Below are 25514 nucleotides of genomic sequence, written 5' to 3'. Positions count from 1 at the left end.
CTGAACACTGAACACCTAAACCCAAGCACAGACAACTAAACTAGTCACTGGGGTATGTTTCATTGGTGACCTTACCCAGGGGGAAACAGCACATCAAGGGACCTGGCGGATCCCTATCGCAGGGTCAAAGAGTGGTTGGCGCGTATTCCATCACCGCCTTCAGGTTCTAGATGCGTGCTGGCTGACACTTGAACAAATCTCCTCGCCTGTACAACTCAGCCAAGTTGTGCGTGCCCGTGCTGACAGCTGGCGTGTCTTATCAGTCATCAGAACCTTTGTTACAAGCATGGGAAGGCGCTGCCGCCGCCGATTATGATTATTCCGATAACCGAATTCTTTCACTTGTTGTATGGGATCAAAACTTTCATGGGAAAACTTTAACACAAACAACTACCAAGGATAAAAGCACCCTGAGCATCCCTATCGGAAGAAAGAATCAAGGTCACCAGAATATCAAGCTCCTTGGCCCCACCACCATTCATTCCAGAGCCAATTCCTCGGATGTGACCAGATTCTGCAGGGCAACCAGAATCCAACGCGCAATCAATTCAATTGAAGCGGGCAGGCAATCTGCGCATAGTGTAGGTGAGTAGGTGTGTAGGTGAGTACCTAGGTGTGTAGAAGGTATGTAGAAGGTATCTTATACATGCACATAGGCAGTGAATCATGATCGCACTCTGTCAATGGTACTCGGGACTCGGGAGGGAAGGGAAGCACGGACTCTCACACTAAACCGAAAATGATTCCCTCAAAAACGGCGATCCTGAATGAGATAAAACGGTGACGGCGCCTAGTCTAACTCAGTCAGGAATGGAATGGGGGAATCGAGAAGGAGGGCCCGGCCAGAATCAATAATCCACCATCCATGGTCTCCTTCATGGCCGTGCGATGAAGGGAAAGACTTCCTTGCAGCAACACTGGAAAGACAAAATCTCAAAAATCCCCTTCATGATGGCATCTTGACATCCATTGACCCAAAATACAGAAAAGGGGCCCGTCCCGAGCAAACGTCAACAAAGACTAATTGAATGAATGGCATCGATTTGTCAGGCTATGACCTCAGCGAGCAGATCATCCGAAGGGAACCAGCACCGTTTTCGACAACAAGTTTGCCACCAGCAGCACGTCGAGGAGATGTTGACCTCGTTGAAGTTCTATCTAACGGTGGGGAAGCAGTGGATGGGTAAACAGTGGATGATAAAGAAGAAACTCAATGGAAATTGGGAAATGTCCTTCGCCTGATTAAGGAGAAAATCGAAAAAAAAAAAAAAGGGATGGGTTGGGGTTGATCACAAGTCGATTATTGCACAACATCCTCCAAATTGGATCCCACCCAACTCCTGCTTGTGCCAAAGCTATCCCCGCCCTCTGGTGGCGCAATGAATTACCATGTTTCTAGAAGAAATCTGGAAGCCCCTTGGCCACCAAAGCGAACCTTCGACGCCATTTCCGTTCCCGGCTGAAGGATTGACCTCCCCATCTTTTGCGGTGCCCCGTCGTCTCCTTTTTCTCATCGTCGTGAGTTTCGGTTTATTTTAGATTCGGATCAGGAGAGGAAGGTCACAGGCAAGGCTTTCCCCACTCACCCTCCTCTTTCTAACCACTCTTGTGGTCGTTCAAGTAGACTATTGACCCGGCCACCTCCGCTATTGACGGAATCAACGGGCTGCTAGTCGCGAGACCCGATTGATTAAGGAGTTGAATTGTTCTAGAAGGAGAATGGAAGCCATTAGCTCGACTGGATAAGGAGTCCACTGACAATATGTTCATCGGATAGTTCCACTCTCTTTGATAGACATCACAGTGGGTAAAATCCTTGGAAAGAAACGAAGACACAGATACGCTGGGGAGTTCGATGCAGAGGAAGAGGAAGAGGTAGAGGTAGAGGAAGCAGGTGATAGACCACCACGAAGATGCTCTCTGAGCACGAAGGGTATTCTGAAGATGATTATGGAGCGAGCTGCTGCTGCTTCCCGCGGTTTCGTGTCTTTTCCTCCCTCCTTTTTTCTCTGGGTGATCCCTATTTTTTTTCCTGCGACGACCCCTCTAGATCACGTAGACGGTAGCACCACCACACACACGCACCACCACCACCACCACCACCATAACGCGCTACACACCATCTTGAGTATTTGCCCCTTTTTCTTTTCTCATTAGGTGATAATTCTAGTAGGTAATAATTCCTACTAGTTAGTTGATTACCTAGAGAATTAGTTCATCTCCGGCAGGCAAGTTCCCACGCGACCCTTGATTTAAGTTGAGCGGTGGTGCCCCTCCCAAAGCTTGCAGCTGGTGACTTCACTACTCACTCTTACTTCCTCCTACTTCTACTTACTTACTTACTGCAACTACTACACCTAATTTTCTAATTCTCTCCTCCGTCTCACTATCATCCTTTCCTGTCACAATTCTACTCCTAGACTGTTTCGATTGTGTCTCTGGAGATCCTAAATTATACCTACTCCTACTCCTCTACAAGCCAAGCTCTTAATTTTCCTTGAGTGGAATCCGATAATCTCTCAATCTCTCAACTTTAAGCGGTTTGCATCAGCTTCCACGGCAAGCTGCAACTTCAAACCAACCAACGAACGCAAAAGGATCAAACGATCTGGAAAGGTTCCCGAGCTTCGAAGCCAGAATATCCAATAAGGCCTTGGTGTGCCGCTGAAGTCTTCCCCACCTCAACCACCATCCGTCACTTTTGATTCTCATTCAGCGATCGGGCTGGTCGGTTTCTCTACCCGCCCCTCCTCAGCTCTTCCCCCCTCCGTCTGCTGCTGCTGCTTTTGCTGCTGGTGTGCTACTAGCCTGCTGCTACCCTGTTCCCCTCCCCCGCCCCCCCCCCCTCCCCCTCCTCTTTTCTCTGAGCTTTCCTTCTTTTCCCCAGTCTTCTCTCCTACACCTTTCCCATGACTACCGCTCCTCTTCTATATCCTTCCTCTCCATCCAAAACTCGACATCCGTCTTGTTCTCTCCCAACAGTCGACTCAAATTTAGCTCCCGATCTACTTCAAACGAGCCCTTCCCCTCCATCGCGGCCGCTGCAATCGTGGTCGCCCGAGCGTCCAATTTCCCCGCTTAACACAGGCCGGAACTTCACCTTCTCCAGCCCTTTCCTCCAGAGAATGGCCGAGAGCACTTTTCCTGGGGGTAATCAACCCCTTCGCGTGGGCACAAAAGACGACAGCAAGCCCGCCACTTTTCACAAGATTTCGGAGGAGGACGAGTATGAGGTGACGTCACCAACCGATCCGACTTTTCGCTCCGCCAATGCTCCCGCCGCTGCCTCATCCTCGACCGGCAACAGCTTGTTCACGGGCGGTGGTTTCGGTGATGGTGGTGCCATTCGTTTCAACACCCGAAGCCCATTCGACGATGGGTCGCGCGAGGAAGACGAGGCCGCCGACGAGTTCCCACCAGGCGACATCCGCCCGACGGGCGTCCCCAACCCTGGCCTCCCCAACAACTACGCCTTGGGACGGAGGACATCGGTGTCAGCAGAGTCGTTGAATCCCACTTCAGCTGGCTCGGACAGCTGGGCCCCGCCGCATCACCCCAAATCAGATGAGCAAATCGCACGCTTGAAGACCGCCGTTAGCAACAACTTCCTCTTCGCCCACTTGGATGACGATCAGTTCAAGACTGTGCTCGACGCGCTGGTGGAAAAGCCTATTCCCGCCAAAGACATCAAGGTCATCTCACAGGGTGATGCGGGAGATTATTTCTACATCGTTGAAGAAGGCCACTTTGACGTTCTGATCCACCCTTCGGGCTCCGTGCAGCCAGGCGCCGAGGGTATGGGCAACAAAGTCAGCACCATTGGCCCTGGAGGCTCGTTTGGAGAGCTGGCTCTCATGTACAATGCTCCCCGTGCCGCGACCGTCGTCTCCGTGGATCCGAAGAGCACTCTCTGGGCCCTGGACCGCATCACCTTCCGCCGCATTCTGATGGATTCGGCCTTCCAGCGTCGTCGTATGTACGAGGCTTTTTTGGAAGAAGTGCCTCTCCTGTCCAGCCTCAAGCCCTACGAACGGTCCAAGATTGCCGATGCGCTGGACGCCAGCAAATACCCCGCTGGGTCGACCATTATCAGCGAGGGTGATCCAGGCGATGCCTTCTACCTGCTTGAGGCTGGTGAAGCCGATGCGTTCAAGAAGGACTTGGACGGAGTCGTCAAATCCTACAAGCGTGGTGATTACTTCGGTGAACTGGCATTGCTGGACGACAAGCCTCGGGCTGCGAGCATTGTTGCCCGCTCGGAGGTCAAGGTTGCTCGGCTGGGTCGCGATGGCTTCAAGCGGTTACTGGGTCCCGTGGAGGATATTATGAGACGGGCCGAGTACGAGTCGAAGCCAAACCAGTCATGATTAGCATACAAACATTTTTAGACGAGGATACGCGAACTGGGAAGGTGCTATGGGGTGGGGTTATGTTTTATTATCTTTCTGTTCAATGTACTTGATGCTTTTCCTGGGCCCTGCCTGGAGAAATGTGGGTTCCGAGATACATGCAAGATGGGGTTGAAGAAAAGCTGCCCTCCGGTTCATTGGCGAAACATTGGTCTTTTACTTATTCTTTGCCACGGCATTATGGGATTTTCAGACAGATGCAACCTCCTGTTTATGTGTCTGATAGTGGACGCACCGGTGTGGTCCGGTGTCTGTCCGGGTGTTTTCTTTGTTCATAATATGTCTTTGACAATGGTGGATACATATTCTTTGGGTCAGTCGTGGTAGGCCTGTAGAGCACTTCCGGTAGAGTACAGTACTTTCCCGAAGCTTTCTGACTCGAATGTCGTGATGGGTAGACAAGTGGTTTCACCGCGCAACAACCAGGTCACTCCGCAACACCCACTTCTCCCCGCTCCGGACCTCGGCCCCCTCATGCAGCATACAATGCTCGCCATGTCGATGCAGCAGCGCCATACCCGGCACGGGTTTGACTGAGACCGGCTGGGGGTTGCGGTCCTTCCGCGTGGGCTCCGGGTAGAAGATAGTCTCTCCGCCCTCACAAGCCGTCAAGTAGATGAGTAGGGTCCATGTCGTGCGAGCCGGCCTGGCCGATTGCCCTGGCGTGTTGAAAGTAAGGGTGTTGGAATCATCGTCTAGTTGACGAGGTTAATTAAGATGTCGCTTGATCACCAATCCCTTCAATTGATGCCGCCCCCCTTCCCCCTCCCCCCCGGCCTCAACAGAAGGCAAGAAGCAGACAGATCAAACTTACAATGCTTATCAAAGAACTGGCCCTTAGTATACCGATAAATCCGAATATTCCCATTCAACCCCAACGGCTCCCCACCCCACATCCCATTCTTGCTGAGATCATCCTCCTCCCGATCGATCTGACCGGCCCCCTCCTCTTCTGCGTCATCATCATACGAGTACAACCTCTCCTCCACCGGATTCGTCTTCCCCGTCACACACCGCTGCAGGCAGGTATACTCCCACAACTGCGCCGCGAACCCGTCATCCTGGACCTGGAAGCGGTCGTTGACGCGCACCGCGTCCCCCTTCTTGGGTTTGTTCGGTGTGGTCACCAGTGGCAGGGAGGCGAGGAAGGTGGTGTAGGTTTTGCACAAGGGGGCCGGGAAGAATTCCGGGATGATGTAGGCTTGGTTGGGGATGAGGAGGTGGAGGGTGGGTTTGGTGGGGTAGTAGAAGGGGTTCTTGGGGGATGGGGTCAGAGGAGGCCAGGGGATTCTTGTTTGGGCGGTTGGTGATGCATTGGGGGGGATTGTAGCGGGGGATTGTTTGGTTTTGGGTTTGGGTTTGGGTTTGGAGGTGGTTGTTGGCGGTGGTGCGGGTTTTTTGGGCATCTTGGTTTTCTTTTTCTTTTTTTTTTTGTTCGGTTCTTGTGGGATGGGGATGGGAATGGGGATTGAAATGTGCTGTATATAAGAAGCAGACTGTGTAGTTGAAGTTGACTTGGAGGGGGTTGGGGTTGGCGGGTGGTTATATGTAAATAGGGACGGTGTGCTCTCTTCCTTATTTCAGGTGGAGTGGATGCTGATATGGATGAGAGGTGAGGGGAAATAGTCCAGATTCTGCTGTATGGATCGGTTAGTAGGCGGTAGGCTGTTTCGTCTCTACCCCGGAAGGGGGAGATCTGGGGTGCAGGCAAGAGGCTGGACGGGTTGGAGATGATAGGCGGGTATTATTCGGAAGACTGATACCTACCTAGCGTGTTCTTTGATCTGTTACCCTTGAGCGTCTGTTGTATATTGAATTCTTGAATAAAGTGTTCCGTGGTTGCGAATTGGAATTCCGTGTACTGTACTGTGAGGGGACCGTATGGTAGCTTGAGCATGAGGTTACTCTACACATGATGAAAGGTCTCATGTATAGGTACTTATAGTCCAGAAGAGATAATCCAAGGACTGAAGACTTCAGAAGCATGGAAACGCCCGAAGCTTGTAAATATCCTGAATTAAAAAATTATGTGACTCTACAAACGAACAGGCTTTAGTTATTTTTAATCTATGGAAGCTCAACTTCTATGGTCAGTATCGAAGATCAACAAAGACTGATTTTGGAATGACCTTGTTTCGACTGATTCTATCACAACTTTGCGAAGAAATTGCCAACATAGATAAAAGTCAAGCATTGCATGTCGAATCGGGTCTTTGCCAGCTAATAAGAAAAAGTCTACTCCGTACCTAGCACCCGTCTGAAACCTCCCGTCGCCCCAGGCAATGAATTGGATGCTGGTGTTTCACCCTCTGCACAAAGACCAGTCCAATGGGATGTATACTCCGAGTCGCCCATTTCTGCATGTCGGGAGTGAATCAGCCATCTCCAACACTCCAGGGTTTGCGGAGTACTTGGACCAGAAACTGAAGCAGTGCCAGCTGTCGTGCGCTGCAGGAGGTATCCTATCCTCTTAAGATGTGCCTGATGGACAGAGGCTAGAACCAAGCAATAAATAGACTGGGTAAAGGATAAACGGCCCATACCAATCGATTACGTGGAAATCCCTCAATAATACCTTCTCCCCATACAAATTTCCCTAAAAGGTACCGTCCATCCCGTCACCGGAAGCGGCAGAAAAAACTCCATGAAAAAAAAAAATATCGCCGGCACTACTTTTCGCCGACCAGTCAGAGGCCGTCCTGGGCCGGGAGACGGGCTCACCGCCCTCGACTTCTCTCCTCCTCCTCTTCCGTCTTGTCTCCCTCCACCCCCAATCCTCCCCTACTCGACCCCCGTCAAGACCAGCCGCCGGTCATGTCGTCGTCGCAGACCATGACAGCGCCAGCGGTGGGCCATCGTCCTCCGGATGCTGCCCCGGATATGTCGTCCGTGTACGACTATCCTCGATCACAACAGCAGCACCAGCACCAGCAACAGCATCTTGACCCTCAACCGCATTCATCCCCGCCCAACGACTCCGCAATCCGCGCTCTGCAAGATCCTGTCCCCGATCCCCTCGATGCCTCGTCCCCCAATGGCCTACCCGCTCTTTCCTCAACTACAATCAAATCCGAACCCGACGAGCAATCCTCAGTATCTCCTGCGCCGCATGATTCCCAATCCGATCTCCGTCGTCAGTCCGCCGCCAGTGCGCTGCTGGCCCAGCTCCTTGGCAATCAATCCTCCTCCGGTCCATCGCCGTCTGAGGACCACCCAATGCCACCAGCCCCGCAAGCGACGGATCAACCGCACCAGGTCGACGATAAATCAAATCTCCAATGGACGTTAGATTCAACTTCAGAGCCTATGGCCACTGCGCCTGCCGACTCGACCGGCGGAGGCGCGGATCAAATCCCGCCGACATCGACTGCCCAGCCATCTTCGCATCACCAGCAGGACGAACCCCAACCCGATATGGCCCTGACGAATCCCGAAGAAGACACGAACCCGACCGTTAAGATGAACGATTCAATCGACGGCCTCACAGATCCATTGCTTTTCGCGAAAGGCGGCATCGACCATGCTGATCTTTTCACACCCTTCGATCTGTCGTCCTCCTCGAAGAATCCCTTCGATGCATTGCAACACAATGAGATGCTTACAGACGCGTATCTATCGCAGAGCGCCGATCTCTCCGCACTTGGATATTCGGGTCTACCGCATGATGGCTCGGGTTCTGTCACCGGCTCCGAACCCCGGATTCAAGCATTTGCGAAGCTTGAGTTCGATGACGGTCATTTCTATTGCAACACTTATTCCTTTATCCTTGGTCGTGATGTACGAGCCGCTCGCGCTGCGCATCAACGCGAAATACAAGTTCGACAGGCAATGAGGACAACGCGAGCGAAGAGCTCTAGTGGTGGAAACATGTCGCATACCCCCGTCCGTGTGAAGCATGAAGGCAGCGGTATGATGGGCAGCGTTGTCAGTGACCGTGGTGGAATTATGGGCTTCGATCCCGATGTCTCCCATCTTCCTCGTCTCAGCCGGCGATCGTCGGTTTCTTCCCATGCGGAATCGGGCGCTCCGCTGCATGCTACTCCAGCTCAACTTCAATCGACCGATAACAACACCACCGACTACAATGCCCTAGCGATGCAGTCATTGAATGAAGAAAACGGCGATGCAAAGCCAGTTGATGCTCTTGCGCTGCTCCCTTCGCCTGACGCATGTCCGACAATCCCCATTCACCCTCCCGCCACCGTTGACGGCAGTGCCGCTGGCCACCGTGGTATCTCCCGCAAACATGTCAAGATCGCCTATAATTTTGATAAGAATCTGTTTGAGATGGAAGTCATGGGACGAAATGGCGCGTTCATTGGTGCAGATTGGTTATCGCCTGGTCAGATCAGACCATTACATAGCGGCGACTACATCCAGATTGGAGGTGTTCGCATTCGCTTTCTATTACCAGATGTGCCAATCGGTGAGACTGGTGCTGACCGTGTCGAGGAGCCCCTGGGTACAGGGGAGGAAACCTCTCAGACACCAGCTCCTGCAGTTGAAGACGAAGTTGATATGCAGAGGGGTCCGTCCGAATCTGCGGATAATAAGGACGCTCCTAGACCGCCAACGAAACTCATACTAAAAACCAGAGAGCCCGACTCGGCGCGACCAATGCCTTCGGTAGAGGGAGTTATCGATCCGGCGTTACAACCGATCCGACGTCGCGGTCCCGGGCGTCCTCCTAAGGATGGCATCATGTCCAAGCGAGAAAGAGCAGAACTGGCTCGAGAACAAAAATTGGCAGCGAAGCGCGAGGCCAATGGAGGCGTTACTCCTCCGCCTGGGAGCCGGCCGAAAGCTGGCAAGGCTCCAGCCTCAACGACGGCGGCTGTTACGCCCAAGGAGATGGGCGGAGAGTCACCTGGGTCAAAACCTGAGAAACGCAAGTATACCAAGAGAAAGAAGCCCGATGGCACTCCTATGGACTTTCCCCTACCTTCCACCGAAGGTGGACAGTATCCTATGGAACATCGCCCGGAGGAGTTCATCAAAGCCCCCCCTGTCAAGAAGCGCAAACCCTCGCGGTCACCATCTCCGAATTATCCTCCCGAGTCAGCATATACCCCGGAGGATCTGGCCAAGCCGCCTTACAACTACGCCGTTCTCATCTTCGATGCTCTCACCGAGGCTGGTACTCCGATGACACTCAAGCAGATCTATCGAGCGTTGAAGTTGAAATATCCATATTTCCGTTTCAAGTGCGAAACCGAAGGTTGGACGTCCAGTGTACGGCACAACCTCAATGGAAACAGCCATCTTTTCATGCATGCTGAGCGGGATGGAAAGGGATGGTCCTGGCAGCTCCGCCCTGGAGCTTCTGTTGAGAAGGAGAAGAAGAGGCGCCCGTCACCTCCTCCGCCAGCGGCGCAGCCGCCGCCTCCCGCTCCTCCCTCGTACATGCCTGCATTGAATCCATCATATGGCACTCAGCCAAATGGACAGCCTAGCATGGCCAATCCGCACTTCCAATTCCCTGCTATGCCATCCAACCCCTATGCAACTCACACTCACACCCACGCTCCCGCTCCCGCTCCGTCTCCTGCTCCTCCGGCACCCCATCACGCGAGTCCCTATCCCCCGCCTTCTCAACCCGCCGCCTCGACCCCGTTTCCAATACCCAGTCCGCTCCGCAACAACCTTCCGCCCGCCTTCGCTCAGACCACTCCTTCCACCTACACCTCACCGTATGCGTCCGATCCGCCGCCGCAGCTGGTGCAGCTGCAGCAACAGCAATCGCAATCAATGCCTCCACAACCCCAACATCAGTCACCTTACCCTCCGCCAAATCCTCCACCAATGCCTCCGTCTAATGCGCCACATCCAGCGCATCAAACACATCAAACGCATCCTCCGCCCCCGCCACCCCCGGGGCCACCCCCGGGGCCTCCCATGCAGCATCAGCCAAACATGGGTATGGTCCCTGGCCCCGGTCCAGCTCATATGGTTTCTTCGGACGCATCCTCGTTCAATGATCGTGCAAACAAGGCCATCGACGATTTCGAGGCTGTTCTCATGGAGGATTACGAGGATAAGAACTACATCCGGGAGGTGCTCAAGAGTGCGCGAGCCCGTGTACTCGGCAACGCAACGGACAGCTCATTCCCCGGCGGTGAACCAAAAGATGAGGAGGTCATTGTAGATGCCCTCCGTAATCTGATCGGAAGCCTGAAGGGGGAGTAGGAATTGTGACCAGTGGGCATTGACTGGCATTCAGGGGACGAAGAACCTTGATGGCCTTGGCTTGACGAATTTTACGACTTGGGATTCTGCATTCTACCACCTTGCTTTTTATGGATTGTCCTGTCTAATCTGCATGCAGTTGGCACATGGCGAACCGACTTCAATTCGGATCTGGTGTTCAAAGTGTTTAAAGGGAAGAGGGAAACGGTATCAGAGCGCAAGCGCGAAAAGCTGATCCTCGTTCCCCTTCGTCAATTCGGTTCTAATGAGCATGAGAAACTCGAAGCATTCATGATACGATATATTTTCTCTGACGTTTTGTTACTTTCTTGCTGAACATCCTCATAACTTTTGCTTCTCCTACCTTCCATGTTTCCACACACCCCGTTTATCACTGACTGGTTGATTTATCAATGATATCCACTCTGTTCTGGGACCCCGAGAGTCCTGTCTCACGTTTTTGAGGATGGCGCTACATACATACATACATACCTACCTGTCTACCGTCTACCTCCTTGATCTTATTGCTTCACCACATCAACGTGTCCATTCTTTCCACTCATTCTCGACATTGCAGCCGGAAATCTCCGGCGGGACTTGGTGATGACATCCAGTTCTTCCTGCCCCCTCATCCTGCACGAGCTGGAGCCGGAATCAGTCGGGGGAGGTAAGATTTCGGGATGGAGGGGGAGAAGGAGGGGATCCTGATGCATGATCGTAGTAGCTAGAAAAGAACGAAAGAATACGATCTTGCATTACATGGTGCTATTTGTCTTGTCTTGTCTATGTGTCCGTCTTTGTGCTCGGATCAATCACGATGGGCCTAAATGACTCACGGCGCAATTTCTAAATGATTAAATGTCGAACTAACAGTCAGATCAAGGATCCCAAAACCTGCTTTTTCTTCTGATGCATCCTTCCGAAATCTGAATAGGATGGATGATGATGGTGATGCATGAGGGTACAAAGTAGATGTCAGAATGACACACACACACACACGCATACACATGTGGTGAGAAAGTTTCTACGACGAGGGAGGGGGTTGGTTGTTTCGGCGCCCGGTACCTGACCGATAAACAGAACCCCTCACTCACCCTCCTTCTCTGCATTTCTGCCGCATTTTGGGAGTGGATGGAATAACGAGAAATTGCAATTGTCAAGTAGGAATGATTTTTTTTGTTTCTGTTTTGCCCATCCGTTCTCGTATCCGAAACTCCCGACTGACATTCCCGTTGTTTTTTCTTTATTGTTGCGTTGTTTCATTGTTGCCGGTGGGGGGGGAGCGTGAGTGGGGAGGATCGTGCCCCCATCCCCCGCCATCCCGGCTTTTCTTGGTCTTTACTTTGGTACAGTAGTGAAGTTGTAGTTGTAGTTGTAGTCGTGAGTTGTACATGATATACAATTACGGGATTCAGTATAGCGAACTTCAGAATGGCTACCTGGGTAGGTAAGTGAGGACTGTTACTGTTTCCAGCTCCGGGGCATTAGGAGTATTCTCGGCCGGTTCGTGGATTGGATTCATCGATGTATATTTTCATTCCGTTGTATAACTGTACTGTAGTGGAGGAGGGCGGAAATGTTTATTGTTTTGATTTGTTTTGTCTGGTCGTGGGGTGGAGAGCCAGGGAATAGAGTCCGCCCTGGGTAGGTTGTCCATACGGAGTCTCTGGAATTCATTCAATGTAGATAGGTAGGCACTAGGTAGTGATGATGATGGCTTTGACCTTCCTTTTCCTCGTAGAAGAATCCGTGTTGACCCGAGAGTAGATTTTGAGGGATATACTTACTGCTCTAAAGACAGTCTATAGGAGGGGACAATGTGTCAATAGGGCAATGGACGGGAAGGGAGAGGAGGAGGGGTTTGAGGGTTGAGGGTTGAGGGTTGAGGGATGAGGGCTGAGGTTCTTGTTCCTGTGCCTGTTCCTGTTTTTTTGTTTCTTGTTCCTATCCAATTACATTAGTGTGGTTGGTGGGGATGGGGGAGTTTAGGGGATGAGGGGTCGTGGGCGGGTAATTGAGGGTTGGATGCAGAACTCCATATGGAGAATGTAGAGGTTCTCATTCTCTCAAGGTGCTGGCGGAAAGGAGGGGCTTCTCGTCAATCCTTTCAGCGTACGGAGGGGGGCAGAGACTATAGGACGAATAGGATAATTCATAGGGAATCGGATATTATGATCGGTATAGTTAAGCTTGACCTGGCAGGTAGGCAGGCAGGCACAGTGCGAATGCGAAGAGATGGTAGGTGGTGAGCGGTGCGGCGGCATCAAATGTCAAGGTGTCGAACAGGCACGGCGGGGGGCTCACCTCAAAGCAAGGCGAAAGAAGCAGATAGGCAGAGGCAGTCAACTCAGTGCTTCTTGCATATCCGTCTGTCCGGCTCAGGGTCATCAATGTCAACTGTCAATGTCAGTGTCCGTGTCAGTTGCCAGGTGAGGATGACCGATACAGTCGATCTGAGCCCTCCTGCGCCTCCAAACAGAGGGGGGCAAATGGCGATATCGGAAGATAGAGCTGGGAAATCGGAAAGAAACGAAGAAGGGGAGGCGGGAGGGAGGGGGGGGGCAAGCGCTCTCCCGAAGAGTGACAGAGACGATGGGAAGGTATCACTATCGTGAAGGATTGGAGGGCTTGCATACGCGACATGCGGGATTATCGTGATGATTAAACTTCTCTAGGACGGGGCCCTTCGGGCAGCGATGGCTGGTCAGATGGGCAGGCAGGGCATTCACTCCCTCCCGAGCTTGAGAGTGAAGCAACGATAGAGAGACTGAAGGCAAAGACTGCCTCTCTGCCCACCCCCACTCACCATTACTCGATCTTGCTGGGTGCAGATGGAGTGGGGTGAAGCGTGAGAGGGTTTGGCACGGCAAGCTCAGATTCGACAGGATGAAAGATGGAGATCGATCGAGGTTAGTAGTTGCTTGAGCGGGCGAAATACTCAGGACCATTGTTGAGTTCCACTTGGGGGTGTTATTTGCTTCTTGATATTACTACTGGGGGTTTGTCTTGGATTGGATCGATGGTGGCATTGATAGAATGATGGGCGTGGAAGGAGGGTGGTACAACAGCCAGCCAGGCACGTATACTCCGTACAATTACATATATTGATGGTGATGGTTTGTGATGGCTCATCCTCCGGTCGGGTAAGACACAACACAATTGGGCTGTTCCGTAGAAGAGAGAATAAGATCCCCCCTCGAAATGCCTCAATCATCGAGGTCTCGAGTTTTAGCTACAATAGATTGTTATGGTTTATGTTCTTTATCCATAAGCCCAGTTGTAGATCGCGCTGTACTGTATCTCGATGTGCCTGCAGGAGGTGGAAGGTGACTGGCGCCATGATTGCGATAGCAACCAGGGACTGGCTGTTTTCCAGAATATCAACCTACCCCGCCGACAAACCGCCATGCTTACTGCTGGAGCTATTATTATTACCGTGGTAGCCTGGTTGAGACCGGCTGAGCATCCCACCACCACCTTGAGTCGTAGCCCTAGTTATCTAAATGCAGCTTGAATACGTCTTTTGTAAGCAACCACTGCACCAGTCACCTCACCAACTAATGAAAATCACTCAGCCTGTCCGACACCCCTCCCAGCGTTGATTGGATGCATTCCGATGCAGCTCTGAGTCACCAAGAGAGCAATGAAGGAAGGTAGGTAACAGCCGCAACGCTTCAGGTGACGACGACGATGCTGATGAGATAATTCCTCTGGCCAGCCTCCGAGCCACAGGGAGATCAGGCACATGCTCTTCCCCCCTCTTTACCACTATGGATATGTACTTACTGTACGTATACCAGATCTGTCACCTCTACCAACAGGATATTGGGACTCAATAACCCATCATTGATTGGGTTGATGTTTGATGATGGCTGAGCTGCAGCAACAGGCAGGAATGTCGACAGAATGGAAGGAGCTGGAATGTGTCGGTTCGTCTCAAGGTTCTACCGATTCTACCTGAAAGGTAGGTGACTACCGAGTATTGGCAGTCAAAAAATATGTACAATGATGATGATGATTGATGCCTTTTCCCTGCTGCTAACCTGTCCGGAAAGATACAGCTTACAGTAAGTACCGTATGTACCGGTAGAGGACCTGCTGATGCATATGTGGTGACCTACAGCGAGCGACCTCGACCATCATGGTGAAAATGAGGCAGTCCAGACAGTCCAGGCAGTCTAGGAAGACCCAGGCTTCCAGACCTTCAGGGTTCATGAGCCAGAAGTGACACAGGGCAAGGGCAAAAGGGCAGGGCAGGACCTGGCATGGCATGGCATGGTGTCATGGGCTCCGCCTTGAGATCACCCATCGCCACCGTTGACTTGTCGCGACCATACTGGTGATGATGAGGTTTCCTCCCCTGAGATCATGCCCTTCTTCGCTATTCCATCCCTTCTAGACTGACTAGACTACTGTAGACGTAGAGCTGGATGCTGCTGCTGCTGCTGCCCCCTCTTTTTTTCTCACCCCATGATCCATCCATCCATCTAGATCCATTTTGATGACTGACCCAATTAGTACCACGATCCATGATGGATCCATGATGGATCCATGATTGACCGATGATTGAATGATTGAATCAATGTTGCCTCCGCCTGCCCCTTTTCGGATACACGGTGACTGGGCGGGGGCCTTTGGAAAAAAGTTATAAATATCCAACCAGAATGGATTAGATAATCCACCTTATGCGACCAACAAGCCAAGCCACACTTTTGGTGTGAACGACTCAATCTCCATGAACCCATTTTATCTTAGTCAACTTTCTTAGTCCTGTCCACGACACGTTTTTTTTCCCTGTTTAGTTTTTAAATTCCTTAGTTCTATTTTTTTTTTTTGTTTCTGGCTTCTTCCTTTGCCCATCATTTGATAAATTTGCACGGGGGCGCACGGCCCAGTCATTTGTCGAGCCGTACCACTAGCGCTCTTCGGCCGCTCCTTTCATGTTGCTCTTCGCCCTCTTTTCGAGGTGTGACTTCAATTTTTTGCCTCCGATAGACAAGAAGTGACGGAAATGCTCCTGTTGGTATCCTGTCTGGCTTATAAACTGGCCATGGCTAGGCCACCTGCACTGCATTGCTCTCTCTATCAGTTTCGATGATCCTGTGAAGTTCTGAACCTTAAGTCGACCAGGACTTTCATTGACTGTTCGCCCTCTACATACACATACATAGTACAGTACTCCGTACATAGTACACGTACTCCGTACCGCCGCCTGTTCCACCAGGCCAATGGATCGTAGGACGTTGCCCCGTCTGGGATTGATTGGAGGTCGGCATCGTCACCCAGGCCTCCTATTATTATTTTGTTTTTGTGTTAGTTAAATTCAATCTACTTTTGCTTGGTGAACGACTGTGTCAGTGGATAAAACAACGGTGGGAAGCATGATGAAAGGTGGCCTTGTGAGACGACATAACAATCCAATATCCTTTGCTTGCAGACTTCGAAAAAATTACCGCCAATGTCCATATTCTAGTAGCTGCTGTTAAATGGTTGAATCACCCACCCTGGTTCGAGAGATGCCAACATGTGGTGGGTTCGAGGAATTTTCTCCTTCCCTCCATCCCATGGCCGTCCTCCTCTTAGCTCTTGCAATTAAGCAGACCGGCCGCCGCTAAGCGCCCTGGAAGTAGTAATAAATGGGTCACTGCGGTGACCAACCCCAAGTGCCGATGCCTTCTGGGTTGGCCGTTCGAGCCTGCCCCTAGAGTCCTAGACTAATTGGTACTCAGTCTAGTTAAGTAACTTGCAGTGACTGACTGACTAAACTCAACATCAAACTAAATTAGTTAACTTACCCCGACTAAAACTGAACCGTTTGGCTCCCCCGAGACTGCCCACCGCCAACCGCTGGAGCTTACTGCCAGTGAGTAGAAAGGGTGGTTGTGCAGTTTGGCCCGGTCTGGTCGTGCAGCTTATTATTGGATAGCACTGCCGCTCAGTCAGGCGGGCGGCAGGCACTGCAAGTGAATCAAATTTACTGTACAGGTTAGTCGTACTTCATTCACTCTTGCAGCTATGGCCAAGGGACCTCGGAGTATCATTCCCAGCTTGGGGGGAAAGACGGTGGTGGTGGTGGCAGGTCAAAGCTCGATTTGTTTACTGAACAGTAATCCTACCTCATTGAAACCTCGACATTGGTCCCAATGCGGTTGTCGGCGAGAGATAGGTAATATTTCCTTAAATTAAAAACGGTAAGCCAGAGGATCACAGGATTAATTCTACTGCACCTCCTCATCTCATTCTCCTCTTCATCATCATTAATTCATACTAGACAGGAAAAGGCCCTACCCTCGTTCCAGTCTTTTTTTCGGTGCCGACGGTCGAAAGAGGGCCCCTACCCATGGATATGGGTATTCTCTTACTGTTCTAGCCTCTGTCTTAGCCTGCCCAGTGACTCCAGTGTTACGGTGAAGAGAGGGAAAAAAAAAGGAATTTCTGAATTTTTCCCTTTCTTTCTCATTCATTCCCATCCATTCTGACTAACCTTTTCTCTCCTCTTGCAAAGGTTCATTCCCTTCCCCCCCCTTAAAACACCAACAGACCAACCAACCAGAACAACGATGGGGGCTTGATGGAGCACGAACGGGAACATCGTCAACTCTCCGACTAAGATTATTCCTGGCTTTAGTCTCCTAGTCTCCTAGTCTCCTAGTCTCCCCCATCCATCATAGCCATTGAAATTTCTGAAAACTCTAAACGATCACCCCATGTGAAGCATTAGTTAAGTTAGTTAAGTTAGTTTAATGGAGATGATTCGAGTCCCATCTGCTCGGATGCTGCGGCTGGTCTCTTATTAATGGTTTGACTTTTATCGGGGGTCTACGTACTCCGTACTGAGTTTGGAGACTGGGGATCTCTGGCGGGCGATGATGCTGCTACTGTTGATGAGGAAAGGCCATCTATTGTTCCATAAGGAATCCGAACCCCTACGGAGAATCCCTACGGACTTTTTAGGGGCAGGATGTGGTACCGGTTGGTCATGTATGGATTCTGGATGGCCCACCATTACTGTTGGTTTCAGTAATTAGATTCATGTCTTTGGATGGCAGTAAGGCATCCGATTGAATCATGTTGAAGACTATCAAAAGTTATCATCAGGTTTGATGATGATGCTGCTGCTGCTGCTGCTGCTGCCTGAGGGGACAACTTGTAGCAGAAAACAACTAAGCAGTAGAAAAACCACTTATCTAATACAATGGGCAAAGATGATTGAATGAACCATGAATAAAATCCCCACCCGAGGCGGGATCACATTGGCTTACGACTCTCTTACCATACCAAGCCCTTTCTGCCTTTCCTTTCCCGTTTCACTTACCTTTACCCACTGCCCTCTCTCTCTTTCTTACTGTCTGTGAGAGGAAAGGGTAAATAATTTGATCAACTAAATGGAAAAATAAAATAAAAAAAATCCCAGAGAAAAAAAAAGAAAGAGGTTAGTCAGTACAAGGCCAGTTGAGCCGGGGATCGTCACTTTCTCAGTGACTTTTCCACCCTCCCAGACTCGCCGTGCCCCCCAAACGACGACCGCCGCCGCCGCCTCTGACACCTCTTGAGACCCTCTTGACCACTACTAACGAGCCTAGCCTACCTAGCCTAGTCCCAGTCAATTGCTCTGCTCTTCTCTTTTCTCCCTCGTTCTCCGCTGCTGCTGCCTTTTTTTTTTTTTACTACGTCTGTATTCGCGCACTCTCTCTCTCTCTCTCTCTCTCCTCTCCTCTCTCCTCTTCTACTTCCCCCCATCCCTCCTCCCCTCTCCTTTGACTCTTCTCCTCATCCCTCCTCCTCCTTTTTCCTTCTCTTCTCTTTACATCATTCAACCTATATTCTCCTCTTCCCTCCCTCCTCTTTTTGTCCACTTTGCGAAAATCTCCATTTCCTCCTATCTCATATTTCAACGAGCTTTTCACTAAGTATCGTTGTCACCGTGGACTGGGACTACTCCCTTTGACGCGAGAACTGGTGTTTGTCGTTCATATTTTCTTTTCGAAAAAGCGCAAAAACACTTTAAAAAGATCTCCACCGTCCCCTTCCCCATCCGCACCCCCTAACACATCCCTTGACCCCATCGGTTATTCGTTCTACTCGTTCGGCTACAAGAAAAAAGAATCAACTAGCGATCGACTAGCTCGTCTGTCTTGTTGACTTCCTCGTGCTTGATCAATTGTCCGCTCTGCCATCCCCCTTCTGAGAGTCACACGCCTTCACATTGATCACCAAACTTGTGCGGTAGCAACTCTCAGAGCAATCGCGCGCATCAATTATCCACGACCGTCTCGCTGCTTTATCTGCCCCGTGTTGTGAAGACCGCCATACTTCTCATGTCATTCAACTAAACAACACCTTCCATACCAAAAGAACAGAGTCGCGGCTCGCCGAGCAACCGCTCCCCTTCTTCTTTCCCCCACCCAGGATCAGGGCGTGGCGGACGTGTAGACGGTTCGTATCTTGAGTTCCTTGCGGTCTTGATTGTTTGTTGTCCATTGGGTTTCCCTGCTTGCCATCGGAGCCAAGGTGTGTGCTAACACAGCGCCTGGATACAGCCACCAAGTCTACCTTCCCCCACCTGAACTGGTGTCAACCTCTTCCTTCTCACTTCGTCATGCCATCCTTCTACGCCCCTAGCCTGCAGGGCCTTCCTCCGACCCCGCCTCACATCATGAGTGGTGGCCGCATGGAGCACGAGCAACCTTTCTACGTCCTGGGCCCCTCCGCTGCATTCCCGCCTCGGTACTCTCAGAACGGCTGCGAGTTCATCGAGCAGTATTCTCAGGCCAATTGCTATCCCAAGTCGGCTGTCAACATGAACGCTCAATCCCGGGTTGGAGTACGCAACGGCCGCGAGATGAATGCCGCCCACTCGGTGATGAACCAGCCCATGTACGGCGCCATGGCCACCGCCAATGTTCTGCCGCCGCTCCGCAACAACGTTCAGCTTCCCCCGATGGACAACGGCATCGCGTCCCATTACCGTCGCCAGGACATGATGGTGCAAGAGCAACCGCGCAAGGAGGAAAAGGCTACTGGAGGCGTCGCGGCGCACTTGGACTATGAGATGGACCAGATGTCCGACTACGTGGCTGAAATGGCCCAGGGAATGTATGCTTTGTACATCACCGAGATCAACCTTGCAGATATTGACTTAGCGCGAAGCGTCTACCCAGGATCGTCGGTCACCCCCCAGTTCCGAAAATACGTTTACCAGATTTTGTCGTCGACTCGGCTCCCGAGCTCGACCATTCTCTTGGGTCTCTACTACCTCGCGAGTCGGATGCGCATGCTCTCTTCGGCCAAGGTGTTCCACTCTGGAAGCGGCCAGGTCTATCGGATGCTCACTGTTGCTCTCCTTTTGGGAAGCAAGTTCTTGGACGACAACACCTTCCAGAACAAGTCCTGGGCTGAGGTTAGCAACATTCCAGTCAGCGAGTTGAACTCGATGGAATTGGACTGGCTCTTCGCTTTCGAGTGGAAAATCCACGAGCGCATCCACGACAAGCAGGATGGGTTTGCTACATGGCTCAAGCACTGGGAAAACTGGCGTGCCAAGACGGCCGCCCGTGCACAGGAGTCTCGCCACGCTCTGGCACCCATCGACACGAACGTTCCCCGGCCCCATCGTGTCTCGAAACCGCTGCTCTCCCCCGAAGGTCCCATCCCTCCGCAGTACCAGCGCAGTTCCACCTTCGAAAACTCGTGGCTTAACCCGACCGCCTCTGAATATTCGCCCCCGTCCGCGCCGCACAGTGGCCCCAACACACCGGACTACTTTGCTGTTGGGCCTTGGGCGTACACCAACCCGCCTCCGCCGTACACGCGTACTTGGGTGCCCACTCCACAACAGTACATCCCTACAGCGCCTCCATCACAGCCGCCGTCGTACCATCACACTCCGGCCTACGCTCTGCCTTTCGCGCAAAGTGTGTGGACTGGCCATGGCTCGTCGTGCGGCTGTCTCTATTGCATCAAGCCTGCGGAGCACTACATGTGCGCCAATCCCTTCGGCTCAATGCAACCGATTGTCGCTTAGTGGTGCCACGACTCTCACCCGTGAACGTGCTGGGGAAAAAAGTAATTTGTTTCCTAATTCGACTATCTTCGACCTCGTCTTTCCACTAGACCATCTTATTCGCATCGTCCAAAATTTCCGCTAATGATACCGTGTTCTATTCGTGTTCCTTGCATGACTACCCGTTTTCCTCGAGTCGGTTTCGATTGTGTTATCCGCTGAAAAGTACCCGCCGTCAATCTTCCTGGCTTTGCCTCAAAAGCAAAAATCGAAAAAAAGTGTCCAGCTCGGGCGTCGATGATCGCATCCATCCTCATCTCTGCCCGTCGCCTCTTGTGATATGGGACTCTTCCTTTTGTTTCACTCGACAATCCTCTTTCCTCCCAAACGGCCTCGTTCTGAATGAAAACATTCACTGGGCTGATTTTATTCCACCTTACTGCTCCAGGGGTCCTCTTGGATGGAAATCCCCGGAGTCAGGAATCACGACAATCATGAATGTTTATTTTCCGCCTTTGCACGAGTTTTGTGCCTCGTTTCTGCCTTCGCGTCTCCTTGATCTTTCACCTATCTTCTTCGGATTTGGGCATTTTATCTGGCAATGTTCCTCATAGATTGTTTTTTTCCCCTTCTTATTTGACCCTGGCTGAGTTAGAATACTGGCACTTTCCTTTTTGTCCGTTTTCTGCTTGACTCCCGGGGATGTTAATACCTTTGTCTTCGTTCGGTTCGATTCTTCGATTTTTCTTGCATTGTTCTGCTCTGGTCGAACAGATTCTACGAGTCATTTGTTCTTTCCACGACCGGAGTCAGGCACTTCAAGCCATTGTGGCGCGTTTTCGGCTGCGAGGTTTGACTGCTCTTGGTTGTACATTATACCATGTTTATCTTTTCTTCTTCTATTACCTTTTCACCCTGAATGTCCATCATCACACTTCATCTCGCATTGAGGGAAATTGAGAAAAAAAAGTGATACTCTCCCCCTTACGCCCTGTTTATCCTCTTCATTTTTTTTTCTTGCCTACGGTGATCCCGCCGGCTTTATGTGTCTTTCTCACCTTTCATTTTGTCGTTGACTGTAAGTTAGATTAACTGCTTTCATACCAACCATATGAAATCTGGGAAATGGAAAACATACCTTGAATTTCCGGATTTACAAAAAAAAACCTGGAAATATCATGACAAGAATCTCTTTCTCTCTCCACCGTAAATGTTCTAGTAGTTAGTTACGTGGTAATTTTCAGCGTCCTCTGACATACTCGGTCATCCAAGGGACATGCCTGACACGTGACGTTTCTTGAGACAAAGCGTTATTGATTAGGTAATCAAACCCTCTGGACGCGCCGCTGTATGCTGGTTATAGTCATCGGTTCTGATGAAGGCATGGATACGAAGCCTAGACCTAGAAGAAAAAGAGAGAATAAGGCGGCTTACAGCTCGACTCGCCCTTCTTTTGCTCTTCAAGTGTAACTAACCGCAGCACCCGGGCGAACGAAACGTGATCTATTTGAACATTTTCAAGGACATGAAATGGGTGGCAGGAAGAGGTGGTTGATTGTTATAGTCTATTTGATCTTGGTAGGGGGGGGGGTTGTTCATTTGTGCACATATGTCTATTGTTCATTCATCATCGAAAATTTGGACTCGTTCGGCGTATTCACGGATGTTGGAGACGTAGGTCTCTTCGATGTGATCGCCTTGGCCGGCGGCCACGCGGAGGATGAGGTCGTTGAGGGAGGCGCGGCCGAGGATGTCGACGTGGTCTCCTGGTTTTCTATGGTGTTAGATGGGTTGAGTGATTTGTTTGAGGGAGGGACATGGATGGGTTGGTGATGTGCGGAGGTGCCCGTGGGGCGGGGGGCGGGTCTCAAATGGGGCGTGAGTGTGTCAGGGTTTCCAGATGAGGAACAGGAAAGGGAGGAACGAACCCGTGTTAGGCCCACCTCTGGGCGAGAAGCGGTCCGGCTCATGGGGCATCTCAAAGACCTTGATCTTCACCCCGGCGGGGTTATACCGCTTGATGTGCCAGCCCTTGGCGCACATGTAGCCGGTGCTCAGCAGGTTGACGGTACCGTCGCCTTCGCCCATGTGGACGCCGTGGTCGACGCCGTCGTTGTTGGTGACGGTGGTGTCGATGCTGACGTTAAGGTTGACGAGGGGGTCGCGCTCCTCCTGGTAGAAGTAGCTCCGCTCGGTGGGCTTGCCCACCCCGTAGAAGCAGTAGATCTTCATGTCCGGGGCGAGCGGGAGGCGGGCCTCGAGCGGGTTCAGCCATGTGCGCGGGTTGTGCTCGTTGGCCTCAACCTCGCGCGCGGTGTGGGCGACGCCGTGTGAGTAGCTGGCTAGCACCTGGTGGCGGTACCAGTCCTCGCCCTCATCGAGGAGGTAGTTCAGGCTCTCGGTGATGGTCATGTTTTTGATGATGCGGCTGGTGCCGCTCTCGCGGAAGTTGAGCAGGTTGCCGTAGGTGAGGTTCTGGTGCGGCTGGTCGTCGGGCGCCCACGTCGCGTTGCCCCAGACGGCCTCGCCGCCCTTGGGCAGCATGCTGGAGATGCCGGGCATGGCGCGGAAGATCTCGGCGCGCTCCTCCTTGGACAGGAACTTCTCCAGCCCGTAGACGGCGAAGGCGTTCAGCTGGGCGGTGTCGCGCATCTCGCCGGACAGGACGGCCGTGAGGCCCTTGACAGCCCCGAGCATGCAGCCACTGATGTTGATCCAGTTGGCGACGTGCCGGTTGACCCAGTCCGAGCCGCCCTTGCCGTGCTCGGGGTTCTCGACCCATTTGAAGAAGTAGAGCACGACCTGGGAGCCCATACTGTGGGAGGCGAGGGTAACCTTCTCGCCCTGGACCTGCACGGCCGTCTCGATGTACGACTTCAGGCGGCTGAAGTACTGGTCCCGGACCTCCATGTTCGGGTACGAGAGCCGCCAGTCGTAGGCCGCCGTAAACGCATTGGTGGGGTCGTAGCCGATGGTCGCCAGGTTCTCGAGGATCTTGTTCCAGATCCAGTAGCCCGTGATGAAGAAGTCGGTCGCGTCGAAACCCTGCGCCGCGCGCAATTTGATCCCCGGGGGGTCGAGCCCGGTGTCCTTGTCCAGCATAATATGGTTCTTCCACCCCTGTTTGTCGAGCACCAGCGCCCGCATCATGCTCCAACTGCCCCAGAGTCTCTTGCGGAAGTACTGCCGGGATGCGGGTTCGGTGCCCCAACTCTCCAAACCGGTGGAGATCACCCCGGGGATCATGACCATCGGGTGTTTCGCCTGGAAACCTTGCGCCTGCAGGTGTAGTCCGACGGAGAAAGGATCGTAGTTGACTGTGTCGCGCTCATGTTGCTATATAGATAGTCCCATCTCGGTCAGCAATCATCTTATTGAGGTTCACTGCATGCACGAAGCATGGTTGCATTATCTGCCCGCCCACATTATCTCCGACGGGCGCCGACAAAAAAGATAACGTACGGTGAATTCTCTCGCATCGTTCAAGAACCCATGCGGCATCACCTCCATCAGGGACTCGATGTTGAAGTCCATTAAACTGTCTAAACTGATGACATCCTGTTGGTTGGCGAAGAGCACGGCGACCAGAACTCCGAAAAGGCCGCCCAGTGCGAAGATCAATCCATTGCGACGTTTACTGCGCGGCTTGTGGATGAAGGACTCGGATCGTTTGGAATGGGAGGGACGGGCAGCTGCAGGCGAGTCGGTATCGGACTTGGACTTGAACTGGGACTTGGACTGGGAATTGTCGCGGGAGGAGGAATCGGAGGAGGGCTGCACCTCGTGGTTGTGGTTAAGGTTGTGGTTGGGCTCCTCCTCCTCTTCCTTGCCCACGCGACGCCGGAGCATCACCGCCGGATTACAAGGTCAGAAAAAGCTCCGTGCAACAACTCAGAAATCTCCGAGGAGCAATGGCATAGATAAAATGGCAACTAGGTAGCCGGATTGAAGCCCAAGACAACCCAACACAAAGACAAAGATTTAGCGGGATAGGAAAGAAGAAAATAAGGAGGGGGAAGAAAAGCCGCGGATGGAAAAGGGTTGAAAATCACATGTTGGGGAAGGAGAGAGAAAAGAGAGCAAAGAAAGAGAACGGAGCGGGAATCGGACGTCATCCCGAACTTCTTCAATTCTTCTTCTTCTTTTCTTCCTTTTCTCTTTCTCTCTCTTCTCGATTCTCTCCATCTCCGATTGAAGGTGTAACTTGTGTCTGTCTGTCTACTACACATCCACCCAACCAGCACATACTTGACCATTCCACGTCTCTGTTCCTGGATCAATTCGCATTGCTACCCTCCAATGCCAATTCCTCCACCGCTCCAATGAACCCGAATCCACCCCCCGCATTGCCTTCAACCGCCACAGCAGCAGCAGCACCAACAACAACAACAACAACACCAACACCATCAAAAACCACCACCACCTCCACCACAACTCCCACAACCCCCACCACCGCCGCAACAACAACTAATACCCACACCCTCCTCCGCTACGTCCGCTACGATGGCGCCCGCGAAGACGAATACGTCCCGGCCATGCGCCAATTAATCTCCAAAGACCTCTCGGAGCCCTACAGCATCTACGTCTACCGCTACTTCCTCTACCAATGGGGAGACCTATGCTTCATGGCCATGGACGACTCCGCCTCTTCATCCGCCTCCCCCGCATCCGAAACAACAGCATCCTCATCCCCGCAGCAGCAGCAGCAGCAGCCGCGCATGGTCGGCGTTGTTGTCTCGAAACTCGAACCCCACCGCGGCGGACCTCTACGCGGCTACATCGCCATGCTAGCCGTGAAGGAGGAGTACCGAGGCCGGGGCATCGCGACCAAGCTAGCTCGGATGGCGATCGATGCGATGATTGAGCGGGATGCGGACGAGGTGTGTCCCTTTCTTCCCATCTCAACCTTGCCTTCC

General features: G+C 52.0%; 7 protein-coding genes across 7 annotated transcripts; 4 read left to right on the top strand and 3 right to left on the bottom strand.

Moving 5' to 3' along the window:
* Positions 1 to 3125: 3125 nt before the first annotated feature.
* BO72DRAFT_467260 (cyclic nucleotide-binding domain-containing protein) lies at positions 3126 to 4367 on the top strand (the record flags this gene model as incomplete). The annotated part of the gene is made up of 1 exon (XM_040946826.1): positions 3126 to 4367. One exon carries the CDS (start codon positions 3126 to 3128, stop codon positions 4365 to 4367), a length of 1242 nt encoding a protein of 413 aa, XP_040802798.1.
* A 450-nt stretch (positions 4368 to 4817) lies between these two features.
* On the bottom strand, positions 4818 to 5815 carry BO72DRAFT_526354 (uncharacterized protein; the record flags this gene model as incomplete). Its single annotated transcript, XM_040950027.1, has 2 exons — positions 4818 to 5104; positions 5224 to 5815. 2 exons carry the CDS (start codon positions 5813 to 5815, stop codon positions 4818 to 4820), a joined length of 879 nt encoding a protein of 292 aa, XP_040802797.1.
* A 1370-nt stretch (positions 5816 to 7185) lies between these two features.
* On the top strand, positions 7186 to 10856 carry BO72DRAFT_57173 (forkhead domain protein). Its single transcript, XM_040950534.1, has one exon. It carries the CDS (start codon positions 7224 to 7226, stop codon positions 10593 to 10595), a length of 3372 nt encoding a protein of 1123 aa, XP_040802796.1. The 5' UTR covers positions 7186 to 7223; the 3' UTR covers positions 10596 to 10856.
* A 1234-nt stretch (positions 10857 to 12090) lies between these two features.
* Positions 12091 to 13852, bottom strand: BO72DRAFT_57290 (uncharacterized protein). Its single transcript, XM_040950535.1, has 4 exons — positions 13232 to 13852; positions 12900 to 12992; positions 12383 to 12539; positions 12091 to 12261 (listed from the first exon to the last, which is right to left on the bottom strand). Exons 1-3 carry the CDS (start codon positions 13541 to 13543, stop codon positions 12387 to 12389), a joined length of 558 nt encoding a protein of 185 aa, XP_040802795.1. The 5' UTR covers positions 13544 to 13852; the 3' UTR covers positions 12091 to 12261; positions 12383 to 12386.
* Positions 13853 to 18893: 5041 nt separating this feature from the next.
* On the top strand, positions 18894 to 20672 carry BO72DRAFT_400756 (putative cyclin-like protein (Clg1)). The gene is made up of 2 exons (XM_040942158.1): positions 18894 to 19063; positions 19136 to 20672. Exon 2 carries the CDS (start codon positions 19195 to 19197, stop codon positions 20617 to 20619), a length of 1425 nt encoding a protein of 474 aa, XP_040802794.1. The 5' UTR covers positions 18894 to 19063; positions 19136 to 19194; the 3' UTR covers positions 20620 to 20672.
* Positions 20673 to 22033: 1361 nt separating this feature from the next.
* On the bottom strand, positions 22034 to 24651 carry BO72DRAFT_425677 (phospholipid:diacylglycerol acyltransferase). The gene is made up of 3 exons (XM_040942917.1): positions 24061 to 24651; positions 22527 to 23934; positions 22034 to 22364 (listed from the first exon to the last, which is right to left on the bottom strand). The coding sequence occupies exons 1-3, from the start codon at positions 24445 to 24447 to the stop codon at positions 22219 to 22221; spliced, it is 1941 nt and encodes a 646-aa protein (XP_040802793.1). The 5' UTR covers positions 24448 to 24651; the 3' UTR covers positions 22034 to 22218.
* A 413-nt stretch (positions 24652 to 25064) lies between these two features.
* On the top strand, positions 25065 to 25481 carry BO72DRAFT_344004 (peptide alpha-N-acetyltransferase MAK3; the record flags this gene model as incomplete). The annotated part of the gene is made up of 1 exon (XM_040940642.1): positions 25065 to 25481. A coding segment is annotated over one exon (417 nt), but the record flags the coding sequence as incomplete, so codon positions are not given.
* Positions 25482 to 25514: the final 33 nt, after the last annotated feature.

Source organism: Aspergillus fijiensis (genome assembly GCF_003184825.1).
Source record: "Aspergillus fijiensis CBS 313.89 unplaced genomic scaffold BO72scaffold_15, whole genome shotgun sequence".
Lineage (NCBI taxonomy): Eukaryota > Fungi > Ascomycota > Eurotiomycetes > Eurotiales > Aspergillaceae > Aspergillus > Aspergillus fijiensis.
Note: the sequence above shows the minus strand (reverse complement) of the source record. Positions and strands in the feature narration are given on the sequence as shown.

Coding starts and splice junctions, on each gene's coding strand:
- BO72DRAFT_57173 (XM_040950534.1), top strand. CDS start 7,224: ATGTCGTCGTCGCAGACCATGACAGCGCCAGCGGTGGGCCATCGTCCT.
- BO72DRAFT_57290 (XM_040950535.1), bottom strand. CDS start 13,543: ATGGTCCTGAGTATTTCGCCCGCTCAAGCAACTACTAACCTCGATCGA. Junction 12,993..13,231: donor ACGATAATCCCGCATGTCGC/GTATGCAAGCCC, acceptor TGACATTGACAG/TTGACATTGATGACCCTGAG. Junction 12,540..12,899: donor TTCTTTCGCCTTGCTTTGAG/GTGAGCCCCCCG, acceptor GTAATTGGATAG/GAACAAGAAACAAAAAAACA.
- BO72DRAFT_400756 (XM_040942158.1), top strand. CDS start 19,195: ATGCCATCCTTCTACGCCCCTAGCCTGCAGGGCCTTCCTCCGACCCCG.
- BO72DRAFT_425677 (XM_040942917.1), bottom strand. CDS start 24,447: ATGCTCCGGCGTCGCGTGGGCAAGGAAGAGGAGGAGGAGCCCAACCAC. Junction 23,935..24,060: donor ACGATGCGAGAGAATTCACC/GTACGTTATCTT, acceptor CTATCTATATAG/CAACATGAGCGCGACACAGT. Junction 22,365..22,526: donor CAGAGGTGGGCCTAACACGG/GTTCGTTCCTCC, acceptor ATAGAAAACCAG/GAGACCACGTCGACATCCTC.